Below are 14,492 nucleotides of genomic sequence, written 5' to 3' on the forward strand. Positions count from 1 at the left end.
GGAAAGAGTCTGTTGCTTTCCTGGTACATGTTAATTTGATGTTATATAGATGAAACTGATGTAGAGGAATGAACTCTGATTATTTGGAAGAATGAATGCATTTATTGAATTTAAAAATTCATCTGTAAGTGGACCATTCTGAGGTTGCAAATATCCAGTATTCTTTTTATGGTAGGACAGTTTGGAGACTAACTAGGAAAACTAGAAGGGACAGGAGACTGATGTTTGGATGTGGCTTTCTCTAGGTTGCTTAATCTTTCAGGTTAAACAGAAGGGACCCTGATGGGGAGCACTTTTGTCTGGCTGCTTAGTAGCACACTTTGTGTACCCAGTGCTCTAGAAGTGTGTGCAGTGTGATTTCTGTGGCTCCTCTAGGGTCTAAAGCTGCCCTTCAAACCTTGGACACTGCATTACAAGGGACTGCTGCTTCAACAGAGCCGCAAGAAGTAGCCGGCATATTCATGATTGCTTCAAGTGATACATTTGAGATGAAAAGACAGTAGTACTGAGTTCAATCCAAAGACCTGCCCTGTAATAGCGGAATTGAAGGCCAATTTCTAGTACTAAACACATCCTGAGGGCATCAGATACTTGCCTCGAGAACCCTTGATTGAGTTAACTTCTGACTGAAGGGAGAAAATGTGGCAGGGTGGAGAAGAGCAGCAGGTAGCAGTGCTACCTCATGCTTTCTGTGGTGGCACTGCTGGTTTCTGATGGCTTAGAAGTGTTCGTGGGACTGTGGCTTGAGGGTGGAATTTCCTAGCCAGCTTAAGCCAACATCAAGATACAACTGGGCTAGCGCGAGCTAGTCCGGTGATCCTCACTGGTGGAAGGCTCAGGCAGCCACAGCAAAGTGAAGGTGTGTGTTTAAGGAGGGGGCTGTGCTGGGAGCATTACCTTCAGTGTCAGCCCAGGGTGTCTGCAGCTGCCTTTACCAGATCATCAGTTTTTCTTCTTCCACGCTGTGTAGCTTGCCTGTGTGAAGAGCAGAGCAGCTTTCAAGCCGTACCACTGAGCCAGGCCATGCTTGGTCTATATGACTTTTTTCTTTCCTCAGAGGGAAAGTTTTGAAACTCTGTTCTAGGCTGGGAGTCATTGCAGAATCTTGTTAGAAGCTAGGAAAGTCATCAGAGTACAAGGATCGCTATAATTTTACTGGGATGGTGGCATTGTCTTTAAGAACACAAACACTACAGGTAAATTGTAGGATGCATCACTGTGGGGCTGTTTGCTCCTGGTTTGCTGTTTCTGTTAATCAACTCTTATTACACAGTATCTCTTCATTGCTAGAAGCCTGTAATTTCACATACCACACGTAAAACAGTAAACCTTAAATTCTGAACTGAGGATGTATATAGGCTGTCGTGCTCCTTCCTGGTTGCTCATTCCTCGGGTTTTGTGTTATTTTTATTGTTTACAAAGATTGCTCCAGTTTCATAACGAAGCACTTTCAAAAGCGTGTGTGGGTTGTCTAGATCTTTCACATTGTTCTTTCTTTGGGCTTGTCTGAGAAATTTTGAATGTTATTTTTATAAATGCGTGTAACAACTCTGATTGTATTGGGCAAAATGACCTGGGATGGTCAGTGTGATTTTTGTGCTGTGAAGATGTGTGTGCTGAAGTAAAATCATTCTCAATATCAGGCTTCAGATACCTGATTTATAGGCTTCTGTGCGCCCATCTTGGGTGTCTGTCACCTGTCATGGTGACAAGTGGACTTTGGCTGATTGTCGTGAGCAAGGAGATGCTTGTCTAGGGAACGATTGGGTCACCAGGGAGAAGTTTATGAAGGGAGCTTAGGACAGTGCCTTGCTTATTTGGGGCTGGAAAGCACAAATGCTGGTATTAATCAACTACAGTGACTTGATCTACCGTGGACTTTGTCCAGGGTGTTAAAGTCCCAAGTGCTTTGTGCGGAGAAGAAAACCTAATTAGAACAGGTAAGATGGTGGCTTGGCTTTGCCCTGCCCTCCTATTGAAGGGGCAGTACCTGAGGCTGTTGTTTATTATGTTATTCTGGTAATTTCTATAGGATCAATAAAGAAGAATTTATCAGTTTTATATGTCTGGGTTAACTGTGTCCAGGGAGGGTTTACCCCTGCTACATTGGATTAAGAAGAGATCGGAGTTTGAAAGAAACACGAGGGAAACCAAAATAATGGTACATAAAGTATTTTCCACTTTCCTTTGAATAAAGGAAATATGAAGTTAAACTGGTATAACTGTGCATATTCTGAAACTTCTGTGGTGAGATGAAAGTCTTGGTGTATCTTAAAGCAGTCCTGAATATGCTGCTTTTGGAAGTGACATTTCTCTGACAAAATTCTCTATAATCGAGTTGAACAGTTGGACAGAAAAGTTGATCTTATTCTCCAGTCATAAAAAACCTTCAGCAGGGGAGAATACAAATGTATGCTCTTCAGAAGTCTCGGCTGTTGTATAGCCGGGGGAGTTACAACCTTTAAGATCTTAAAAGTAAGTCAGCTTCTCCTGTGAAAGACTGCATTCTTAATTTGATTTCAGTGTTAATACTTTTTTCCTTGTGTCATGTGGAATTTTTAGTTAGTACAGGTTTTCCGCATGAAAGTATCTACTAGCATCTGGGACTTTAAGTTACTACTCTGTAGTAGTAATTAAATATATGTATTAGTAACTATTAAATATATATATTACTGATTATGTATGAATGCAAATTTCATAATGTGCTTAAAAAACCCCAGAGAGTCCTTTTTTTCTGAGCAGAGGCGCTTGGAGGCAGTGTTCTTGCTGCGTGCCCAAAGAGGTGCAGAACTGCCCAGGGTTTTGCAGAATGTTGGTGGAGGAGAGATTAAAACCTGGGTGCTTCATAACTAAGCTTGTTGTACAGCTCACTACTTTGTTAGGGGTTTTTTTGTGCTGGCTGATCCTGCTCAGGCATTAAAAATATTCTATTCATTCTAACTCTGGTCTTTTATAATAATGTTAGTTTGTTTATTATTTCTACAGACAGAATTCTTTTCCTCCTTCTGTTCTAATGTTTTCCCCTTAACTTAAACTTCTATATCTAGCTCTGTAAAAGCCTAGAAATGTAATTAAACCCTCCTGACAACCTCTGTGTTGTGGCAGTTTTGAGTGCAATAACCTTAAAATCATGATGGAAAATGCTGCATAGGTGTAGCAAAGAAAGAAGCAATCTTTTCTGATGTCAAATGAGATGTAAACCTCAGTGGAACAAAAGCATTGTGAAGAAAGTAGGGAACGTGTGTGCCATTTATTAGATCAAAACCAGATTTTTTTGTTGTCTTTTTTTGGTGTGGAGTGTTAGTCTTTGCCTGTTAATAGTAGGTCTGAGAGACGCCTCTTACCAACAGTAAAACACGGGAAAGGATGAAATGCTTTCAGTTGGATTCCAGAATATCCAACAGAAACTTGGAGATAGGTGGGGTTTTTTTCCCTTTCTTGCTCTTGTAGTGCACGCTAAGCCTAATGTTACTTGTTATTACACTTCAAAGCTGATAAATTGCTGTGGTTTTGAATACCAGGGAAAAAAGGGGGGTTATAATTTCCAAGTTCAAGAAAAGCACTTGTGTTAATTTGCAGTTGTATTAGCAGAAATTTTGTTTGCTGTTTTTGTGGTTTAATTTGAAAATTTAAATAACCACCCTGAAACAAAAATTTCATTTATGTTCTAGTGTGGTTTCACTAGTTATAATAATGTCTGTTATCTTGACTGTGCTGCCTTAGATCTCTGGTGGAAAGCTTTACCTTATTTTCCTTTCCCTTTCGTCTGTGTGGCAGAAACCCGTTATCCAGCGTTGTCAGCTGTTGTTTGATTACACTTTCTTGGATTTTTTTTTTAATTTCTTCCTTTTTGTGTTTTCTTTTTTTGTTTCCTCAGACGAGCTTTATATTAAACACAACCTGTCATTTGATTTCATTATTACTCGTGAGCATTAGGCATGGCTTACAATTGCGTTATCTTAACGTAGCCCTTTCTATTCAGCAACCTTGTATGCATTCTTACCATACAGGAAATTGTTACGCAAAATGGGGCATGAACACAAACCTGTCAGCCTTGTAGCCGTGGTTGGCAAATATGGGGGGGGGGGGGAATAGAACAGTACTAGGAAGGTCATGAGATGTTAGTCTAATTAGGATGGTTTTGGCAAAGAAAATCGTGTCATGCTGATCTGAGAACTCTTTGAACTTGTCATTGTTGTGGACAAAGGAGGCACAAAAAAGAATAAATTAGAGCTTTCGAAATGCCTTTGACAAGTTCTTATCCAAGAGGCTGTTGAACAAGCTGGGGGAGTCGTGGGATGAAAATGAAGGGTTTGTTTGTGTAAAAGGCACAAGGAAAAAAAAAAGGTTTTAATCTTGGCAAAGGTAAGCTCAAGAATCTATAAGCTGTGCTTGAGATATTCTCTAATGATCAGCATAGCAGCTGGCTAGTAAGGTACTGACACTTTTATAGGTGACACAAGTTAAGGACCAAACTTCTAATGACAACCGAAAGAGCCCGGCTGAATGGGCAGAACGGGGATGGTTTGGATTTTAATGAGAATAAGTATAAAGCAATGTGTATAGAAAGAAAGAATGTAGTCTGCCTGGGTCTTAGAACTTTACATGGGTTCGGAAAGGGTGCTGGGCATCTGCGTGCCAGGTTGAAGGCGAGTCTCTGTGCAGTTGTGTTTTAAAGGTAAGGTACTGTGGTGTTATAGAAACTGTTGCTGTTGGTCTTTCCCATGCACAAAATACAGTGCCAGGAGGTGATTCTGTGTATATATGGCTGCCAGGATTATTGATTGTATAAGGACCTCTTGGAAGAGAAACTCTGGCCTGAAACATAAGCTATCAGAGGGCAAGATGGAATCTAATATAGAGGACAAACTTGAATTTTGCACATTCTTGCATGTCTGAGATTGGTCATCAAAATCACAGTAAATAGTTTTTATACTGGAAACTTTAATGTGGAACTTATGGAGTAGTCTGTAGCTTAAGTAGGTTGGATAAAACCACCAAACCCTGGTTTCCTGCAGCAGGCAAGAATACTATTTTTCTAGACTAAAGTTCATTTTTATAATTGGATAAACCCTCCAAATGCCCATGTTGCTTTCTTCCTAGTGCTTTTATTAAGTGAAGAAAGGGTGTGTTAAACCAGAACTTCATGCAGCTTTGTGGGTAAGAAAATATGAAGGTATTCATGACCACTGTGTCTTTATGGGTCGATGTGTGGTGGTATTTTGGTAACTGAGAAGTAATAAATAGGTTTACAAATCCTGCATATCACCTGGGAAGTGAGAGGATGTAACATCAGAACAGTGCAGCCTCTTGTGTGTGTTTGCCATGACCATAACTGCTGAAGACCAGGCAGGGCAACACTGAGAACGTATGGGTATGATTTATTGTAAGTTTTCAGTGAATCCTGTCTTGTTTTTTGCCAAAGGAATTATTTCCATATTACAGGACTAAATATGACCAAGTTGCTTGGTTCCTGTGATGAGGAACAAGTTGGCAGATGGTGCCCCTAATTTCAGTAAGCTCTGACAGGGCTGAAGATACTTTGAGGGGAAGATGTGCAGATTGATATATACCTTCTGTAGTCCCCTTAGGAAAGCAGGCAGACATTTCGTTAGTAGGCTTGTATTTAGGTTCTTAAACAGTTGTACTGGGTGTCTTTAATGCATTGGTTTGGGTTTTTGTTTTGGTTTTGTTTTTTTTAATATTAAATATATCTGCTCTTTACAAAGTGTGTTTGGTCACCAGTTGCCGCTGGTGCTTTGGAGAAAAGTTTGTGATGTGAGTCTTAAGTCAGGTCTGCTAGGTAAATTGTGGGGATTTTTAATAAAGATGGGAATGTATCTGCTGTGACAGAATCATGTAATTCTTGTCATTCCTCCAAAGCATTTGACAGAAGCCTGAAAGCTAGAAATTGTGCTCAGAAACACCAACAGGGATAAAAATTGGAAATTATTTGGCTATTATGATGTTACTTGTACAAATCTTGTTCTGCATTCTTGCAGTGGGTATCTTAAGGATATCCCTGTCTACTCACAAGCTCTGTATACATGCTGAAACTTTAATGTATCTTTTAGAGATTCCCTGTGTTTTCTATCCTTTTTGGAAATAAAGCGCCATTATGGGTCAACACTGTCAGTCTTTAAACTTATTTATTAAGGCAATAGTTGAATGGATAAATGTAGAGGTAGGATTCTTCCCCTACTTTTTTCATTGATTTTGTTTGGTATAATACAGAAGGTTGACTCGGGTGGTGTGGGTAGAACACTTTCTGCAACAGGAGGACATGAATTTTGCATTTTTTATGTACAGAAATATACTTCTACCTGTCCAGGGGTCTCTATCTCTGGTGTTACCTTAGATAAAGCATTTGTTTCTTGAGTGACTGTCTTTACTAATGAGCTGAGGCAGCGCACCATGCTAACCTCTGTGTGCTGTTTCACCTGTCTAGCTCTCCCTGCAGAACACTGCATGGTGTAATGCAGAGATTACTGCTTTCAAAATGACAAAAAAAAATTGTCATTCCCAATGCAGTTTGCAAACGTAAATTTTCCTGTTATTGACACTGATGCATTTTTTTCTGCCAGTAAGCAAAACAGTAGAAATAATGTGGTGAAAGCTGTCCTTTCTCTGCTTGCATGTCTCTAAATCAAATTCATTTCCCTGCTGAAGCCAAGATATTGATAGATAGGATGTTAATGTGATTAACCAGAAATCAAGACAGTATATCATGTGTAGATGTCTCTGAAGGGGGCAGAGTTCTTCCTTCGTATTCCTAAAGTGTGACCAAAGAACACTGAACTCTCTGGCATTCCAGAATGAACAATATCTGACTTTCTTTGTTTAACTGCAAATGCAGAGGAATACAAAATATGTAAAAATAACAATGTTAACTGGTGGCAAAAAAGAAAGCGAGACATGTATGAAAGTTCTCTTACATTCTAGGGGGGAAAATATAAATTAATGCTCTGTCACTTCTCGTTGAGATTTATGCTTGCTTTCAGCAATTAAAGAATATTTATTTCACTATTTAAAAAAACCACAACAACAAAATGTCAGGGAGCAGCAGCAGGGGCAGGTTGAAGGGAAGGCAAACTGGGAGTCAGTGGTGACAGCAAGGCAGGTAGAGACAGTACCCTTGTTGATAAGGACGCAGTCCTCCAGTACGTGGATGAGGCAAGCAGGGTGTATCTGGTGACAGTAACCAGGTTCGGTCAACAGTCTGGGTCTGCAGGCAAGTCTATAGTGGTGATCTGTGGTGAAGCAAGGAAGTCAAGTCAATGGGTGATGGTCTGGATCAGTGGGGTGCATGGCCAGGCACAGGTATGGCTGCAGCATAGCTCAGGCAAGAACCAAGGACAAACGCCTTAGTTTGAATGCAGCTCTCGAGTGAAGGTGAGGAGGTCCCAGACAAGGCTTCTCACACTTCCTTCTTACACAACTCTTCACAATGGTTGTTACTGGTACGATTTGCCTTCAGGAGTCCCAAGCACCTGGAACCAGTGACAGAGTCTGGAGGAAAGAAGACACAACCTCATTAGAGGAGGATCAGGTTAGCGAACACATAAACAAATTGGACACATCAAAGTCCATGGGACCCATATTTCTGTATACCCACAAGTGCTGAGGTAGCTGGCCAGAGTCATTGTGGGACCAGTCTTGGTTTTCTCAGAAAGGTCATGATGGTTGGAGGAGGCTTCTGAAGATAGGAGTGTTGTTTGCTTTCTTCCAATCCTCAAGAAGGGCAAAAAGGGCTATCCAGGGAATTCCAGGTTGCCATCCTCATCCTTGGGAAGGTGACTGAGGAAATAATCCTATTGCTAAATGTACTAAGGGCAGGATAGTGATTGGAAGTAGTTGGCATGGATTTACAAAGGGGAAATCATGTTTGACCAGCCTGATAGCCTTCTACAACAAATTGAGTAGGTTGTTGGATAAGGGGAAAGCAGTGAATATTGTTTATTTTGACTTAAGCAGGCTTTTGTCACTGTCTCCCATTACATCTGGTGAAGTATGGGCTAGATAACTGGGCAGTGTGGTGGACTGAAAACTAGCTGAACTGCCAGGCTCAAAGGATTATGATCAGGGGCATGAAGTTCAGCTGGAGGCCAGTCACCAGTGGTGTGTCCCAGGGGTTGATACTGTGGCCATCCTTGAAGATAGCCAAAATGTGACTGGAGAGAGTCCTGGGCAGCTGTCTCTAGCTGACCCTACTTTGAGCAAAGGTGTTGGAATAGTCAGTGTCCAGTGGTGCCTTCCAACCTCAAGGATTCTGATTCTGTGATCCAGGGTTGCAGAGCTGCACAGTGTCAATGTTGGTCTTGACCACAGGCAGCTAAACCCTGCCAAGAGTGGGTTTTGTTCTTTCATAGTCTAATGGATGGCTTTTTTTTTTTTTTCTTACAGTGCAGGGAAAGGATTAATCTCAAAGTAGATTCTGAGCTTCAACATACCTACAGAACAAATGTTGGCATTTGTGCTTGAAACAGTTTCACTCCAATGCTGTTCATTACATCCCCCAGCTGTTAAAAACTACAGAAGCATGAGATAGGCTAAATATCCTTGCTTTCTCAGCTCATGCATTGTCCTAGTCTCCTTTGTTCTTTTATCAAGAAAGTTGGCCCATGGATACAGCCATAGAGAAAGGATAGATAGAAAATGCCAGATAAATGTTTTCATTCTAATTAGTGACATAACAGAATTATAGACCATGCCATGCTAATCATTATTATGAACTTATTATTTAGGTTGAATTTGGTTGAAGCTTTTGTGGTGGATCCAGAACTACGTCAGTGCCTTCAAGAAGATCTTTTGCGTCGCTTCCCAGATCTTAACCGTCTGGCAAAGAAATTTCAGAGACAAGCAGCAAACTTACAGGACTGTTACCGAATGTATCAGGCTATTAATCAACTGCCTAATGTTGTACAAGCACTGGAAAAACATGAAGGTAATGCTACCCTTGTCTATTTTCAATGTTTTATAATACACTGATGATACAAAGAAACAGCATGTAGATTTCCAAAGATTACTTTTTTCCTGTGTACTTTTGTTGCAGGAATAAAGCTGAAAGACATTTGAATTTGAAATGAGTTGAAATTCTGAAATGCCAATCAGATACTTAAAAACAAACATAGCCAAATCTTTACATGAAAAGGCATTCCCATTAGCGTGTAGCTGAAATACTTGAACTGTTGGGTGATGGTCTGGTAATCTTTGACGTCGACTTGTCTCAAACTTCTTGACCAAATGTCTGTTTATTATGATCTTACAAACAAGACACCATTGATACAATATTGTTGTGTCCCTTTTGAAGACACTTTGCACTTTTGGTTGTAATTAAACACAAAAAAATGGGTTTAAGCATTATCAGTATAATTTGAATGGCTTTTTTTTTTTTTAATTTGTAATGCTCCTCTATTTGGTTAGAGTAATATGGCAGGGTTTCTTCTGATCTTCATTAGTAGGAAGCTCAATGCTATGACAAGCAAGTTAGAAAAGAAAAAGGTTGCTATTTCTTTTCTATGTGTTATGAGGAAAATACAGAATAAGATAGTGGCAGCATAACAAGGGGGGTGATTCAATACAGCAGTAGCAGTCCTAGTCTGTCAGAAAGCATATTTTTGTAGAAGCCCATTAATTTCTTTGAAAATCTCTTTGCATAAAGCAAGCACCAAAGCCTTTAAAGAGAAATAATTTTTGAAATTGTACGGTTACAGAAATTTCTTTTCTGTATTTGAGTAGACAGTAAATTACCCAGTATCTTATACTTTTCTGTACTATAGTTTTATGACTTCACGTAATGAAACTTACTTTCTAAAATATTAATCTTAAAATAAATTAATTTTTGGTTGCTGGTTATGTTATTTCCAAAAGCAATTAAGATCTAAAACTGGGAAGGAACTGACAGATACAGCTTTTTTCTTGTTTAAAGAGCTGTGCCACACTTTAGCTGCCTTGGTCATGTCCCTTTGGCTTTTCCAAACAGACTGTCCTTGGTTTTGCCTTGGCATGGAGCTCTTGGACTTCCATCTTAAACTCAGGTATTAGTTCAGAATGCTCGCTTCCTGTATTTACTTCTTTTTCTATTAGCTGTCATTTGGATCAACAGAGTGTCTTTGTCATAACGTTGAGGTAGGAAAACAATGCCTTTTTTAGAAGTTCTGAGGAGCAAGCTGTGTAAGGCAAACTGCTAAGCTCACCATATGGAAAAATTAATAGACTGCAAAAGGTTCTTGCTGTTTTACACGTGAGTCAGTCAGCCTTACGAGGGCATTCATCAGCAGTATATCCAAGATAATTTAAAATAGGTGAAATGTGTTATTTTTATTTTTCTTTGTACTTGTACGCCCTTGTTTAAGGAACAAGAATGGTCTGGTAATTTTGAATGTACGTGACTGATTCAGACTGGATCTGAAATTTTCCTGTTTAAGACTATACGAAATCTTTTAACTCATCAAGAGATGTAAAGTCAGAAAGATTTTTGACAGTTCTGAGTATCTGCTAGTTTTGGAACTTTCTTTTCTCGTGAATGGCTATGGGGAGATCTACACCATGAAGTGATCAGCAGTGATTGCCTTTCCCTCAGCATGAAGCATTGCTGCTTTGAGATGCTTGTTTGTATGGATGATGCAAGCTGAGGAGCAGGGTAATGAGTGAAGATGACTTTTTTTTATTTTTGAGACACAAGAAATCTGCATAAGATGGGAAAGGATTCTGAGTCATCAAATCATTTTGCTGTTGCTAGCAAAAGGAAGCAGTTGTTCATTACTCAAATTGCTGGGGCATAAAATCTAGGTACTTACAAGATGTTTGTCTTCAAGAAGCTGCTGAAGCATCTTCCTTTCCATCTCAGACTGCCACTCTTTATTTTAAGCCTGTAAATACACAGGATACAGGAATTGTATGCTGGGTTCCAGGTGTCTTTATACCATATTGCATACAGTGGCTTGAATACCCCCTTACTGCTTTTGGAAATACCTCTTATTGCATGTTCCAGTACTGTTCTTTCCATGACTGCTGCACTGGTGTGTTATAACCATGTTGCGATTGAACTTGGCTGTTTCCCATCCTGTGTCATTTCCAGCTGATTATTCCCTTACTCATAATGGAAATTTGTTTATCTATCAATGCGTCATCTTACTCACGGTTAAATTTGACTTCATTTCTGTTAGCCCAGTTTTCAAGGTCAGTTAGTTATGTTCCTGATTTATTTTGTTCCAATTTCATCTACGGAAATCTTCCACATTGTATATATTTGTGAATTTTATAAGTAGTGGCCTTTTGCGAATTAATATTATTAATTCACACATCTTAAAGCTAAGTGCTTGTACGAGTCCTGAAGGAACTGTATTGCTGATGTCTTTCCAGCTCATTCATCTTTTGCAAGTCAGTGATGTCCTCTTTATCTGCCTTCTGATCACTGTCTTAATCATGAATCTTGCATCTTAGCATCCTACGTGACACCGTATTGAACGCTTTACAAGAGCCCAGGTTAGCTCTACAGATTTCCCTTTGTCTTAGGCAGTCAGTTATCTCAGACAGACGTTGTGCTATACAGGTATGATCCACCTCTAGTAAACCCATACTATGTTTTATCCCAATTTCTGTTTTGCTGTTTGTTCTTTCCTCACCATTTTTTTCTAAGACCTTTTGTACCATCAAAATGGCTGGTTTAAGTGTGTTTAGTTCTTGAGATTTGGCTGTTTTCCCTTGAAAGAATAGTGTCAGTTTTCATACTTCTATTTGCTGCCAAACTAGCTATATAAATGTTTCAAGTTTGAAGATTAGTGCTTGACTTTAATTTCTCTACATTTTAAACCATATTCACAGTAAAGTGTTTAATGCATGTAATAAATACTTATCTGTGCTTCAGTAAGTAAATTACGGTTTAAATTAAAAACTGTACCTGGGAGCAGATAGGCTCTGTGATGAATGTGCATCTCTGCTTTTGACGGTACATAGGTCTATTATTCTTTCTCTCAAAAGTTAGCTTACATGCTAATAACGTTGAGTAGGTGCAAAAGGGTTTGTTGGTTTTTTTTTTTACCATGCATCGTTTATATGAGTTTATGAATGCAGGTGCAAGACAGGTTGGAGTTTAATCTAGAATTTTTCAGTGGTGTTTCTTCCTCATATTCTCTTAATAGCCTTTAAGAAAAGCATACACTATATAACTTAGAAATCCTCAGTATTCACTGACTCCAGTATTTTACTTCCTTCAAGTGTTGGATTCTGAATATGAAGTTGGACTGAAAGTGTAAATCAATTTCACGGTGTATCAGTTTGAACCATATCATAAATGTATGTAAATACATTAGTATTTTATTTACTTAATAAATTAATATTTTCTGATTTTTGAATGTGACATCTTCTTATGGTGTCTGAAGATGTACTCTTCAAACTTATATAATGAAATGGTATTACGAAACTTTCCTACCTGCTCCTTTCAAGGAAAGAAATTGTAATTGCTACTTTAAGTTCAAGCACAATCATTTTTCATGAATTCAAGAATAGTGAAGATCATTTCATTTTGTGCACCACGCACTCTGTCATGTGGTGGACTGGAAATTGCTAAGTCCACTCTGAAGAGCGAATGTCAAACTTCCTTTCTGGTCTTCAGTCTCTTCCTTCTTTACTGCTTCCTTTTGTTTTTGAGGTTGGTTTAGATATGTCTTCTTACAGGAGGGGGGAAAAAAAATTGTGACAGAAAGCAAGCAAGAGATTTGGAATCAAGGGGAAGCTGTACTTTATTTCAGATCTCTCTTAGTTTTGAAGATTTTTAGTCAGCAGAAGACTCCATTTTTACAAGTTCAATAATCTCTCAACAACATGTCATTTTCTTCTCTATTAATAGATACTAATCAGTTAAGAGCTTTAACTTTAAAAGCTTGGGGGAGTGGGGAAGCAAAAAGGCACAGGAAGAAAAGGAAACAAATCAAACTTTCTTTCTACTTGAGTTACAGCGCTTTAGAGAGAAATTACCCTTAGGTAATCATGCCCTCACTGTGTGACTGTTATAAATTTGTATGGGATTTTTTCTTAGGAAAGATTTCTTTTTCCCTAAAGGACTTTTTCCCTAGACAGGTAAGAAATTAAGAGACTCTGGAATAGCCAGAGCTTAATTCTATGTTTCTCTGTTAATGTGCAAAGCCTTGCCTGTAAACATCAGAGGCAAATTCCGTAATTCTGTACATAATGCAGGGACTATAAGCTCATAGTACTGGATTCTTTTTGAGGAATTTTGTGTAAATCGTATAGTCAATAATGCTAATCTTTCTGTGTTTAAATCATAACTTGAAGTGGCTGCAACGATGTAAACATTCATTTACTGCCAAAGCGTTTTCACAGCTGCCTGCTGGATAGGTGCTTATTTGTAGGCCTGAAGAAAATAATTCTTTCACAAAATTGGCAGTATCTGTGCATGCTAAGTTAACTGTGAACTGAATTTTGCATTTAGTACTTATAGTGTTGTATGGACCTCCTACCAATATGTGTGCTACGCAGTTACGCTTGGTGCTACAGAGTATCTGTGCTTGTAAAATAAGTTGGAAAAGACTAATATAATTTTAATGTCTTCCTGTTTAGTGGAAAGATCAGTGACTACAGAGATCCGGTTATAGAGTAGATGGTCATTTTTAAAGAAAAACAAAACCAAAAACCATACACCTCAATTTCTGTCCATACTGTAACCTACCAGATATTACCAATATTTGGTAATTTTGAATTAAGAAAATTTAAAAACTCTGTGTGTGGATGATGAGGCTTCCACTTTGTCTTTAAAATTGGTTGCTGTAGAATACACTTTTTACTAAAGCCTTTTCAACTTTTGCATGCAAGAATAGGTAATGTTCAGACAACAGGTTTGCTTTTAAGCTGTTGTTTATCTGTAGTTTTACTCCCAGTAGAAGGGAATTAATACCACCAGATATGAACAAAGATGACAGAATAGGCACAAGCTTAATCAGAATATAAATTGGTTAATGCCAATTTTAGGAAAAGATACGCATGTCAATGAAATTATCATAACCAATCTTAATAAAAATTAACCAGCTATATAGTTGTGCTGTTTATCTTGGATAAGTGAATTCTGGTAAAGTTGTGGGGTTTTGTGAATGATAATTTTTCTTGTTTGTTCTTAACAGGAGCTCACCAGATGTTGTTGTTGGCAGTGTTTATAACACCTCTTAATGATATCTACTCTGACTTCTCGAAGTTTCTGGAGATGATAGAGACAACATTGGACATGGATAAGGTATGGGCTGGTGTGTGGGAGGGGGTTTCCTTAGCAATTAAATTTTCTTACTGAACTTTGCAATCTGTTCTACACTCACTAAATTTAATTGATCATCTATATTAAGTAGTTAGTGATAGTTTAGCTGTGGAATATATGAAGATTGTTATTAGTATAGCAGTTGAATATCAAGAGGATATTCTGACCCACTGTCTGAAATGACATAGCCAATGAAAAAATGCTTTGGGTATGTGGATGCTGTGGA

General features: G+C 38.6%; 1 protein-coding gene across 1 annotated transcript in view; it reads left to right on the forward strand.

Moving 5' to 3' along the window:
* The window catches only part of MSH2 (mutS homolog 2), a 50,215-nt gene that overhangs the window by 15,879 nt on the left and 19,844 nt on the right, over window positions 1-14,492 (forward strand). Inside the window, exons 6-7 of the mRNA XM_035903654.1 lie at window positions 8,745-8,944; window positions 14,139-14,248. Coding sequence (XP_035759547.1) covers window positions 8,745-8,944; window positions 14,139-14,248 — 310 coding nt within the window. The remainder of the gene's footprint in view (window positions 1-8,744; window positions 8,945-14,138; window positions 14,249-14,492) is intronic.

This window comes from Egretta garzetta, unplaced genomic scaffold (assembly GCF_000687185.1).
Source record: "Egretta garzetta isolate BGI_Z169 unplaced genomic scaffold, ASM68718v1 scaffold11, whole genome shotgun sequence".
NCBI lineage: Eukaryota > Metazoa > Chordata > Aves > Pelecaniformes > Ardeidae > Egretta > Egretta garzetta.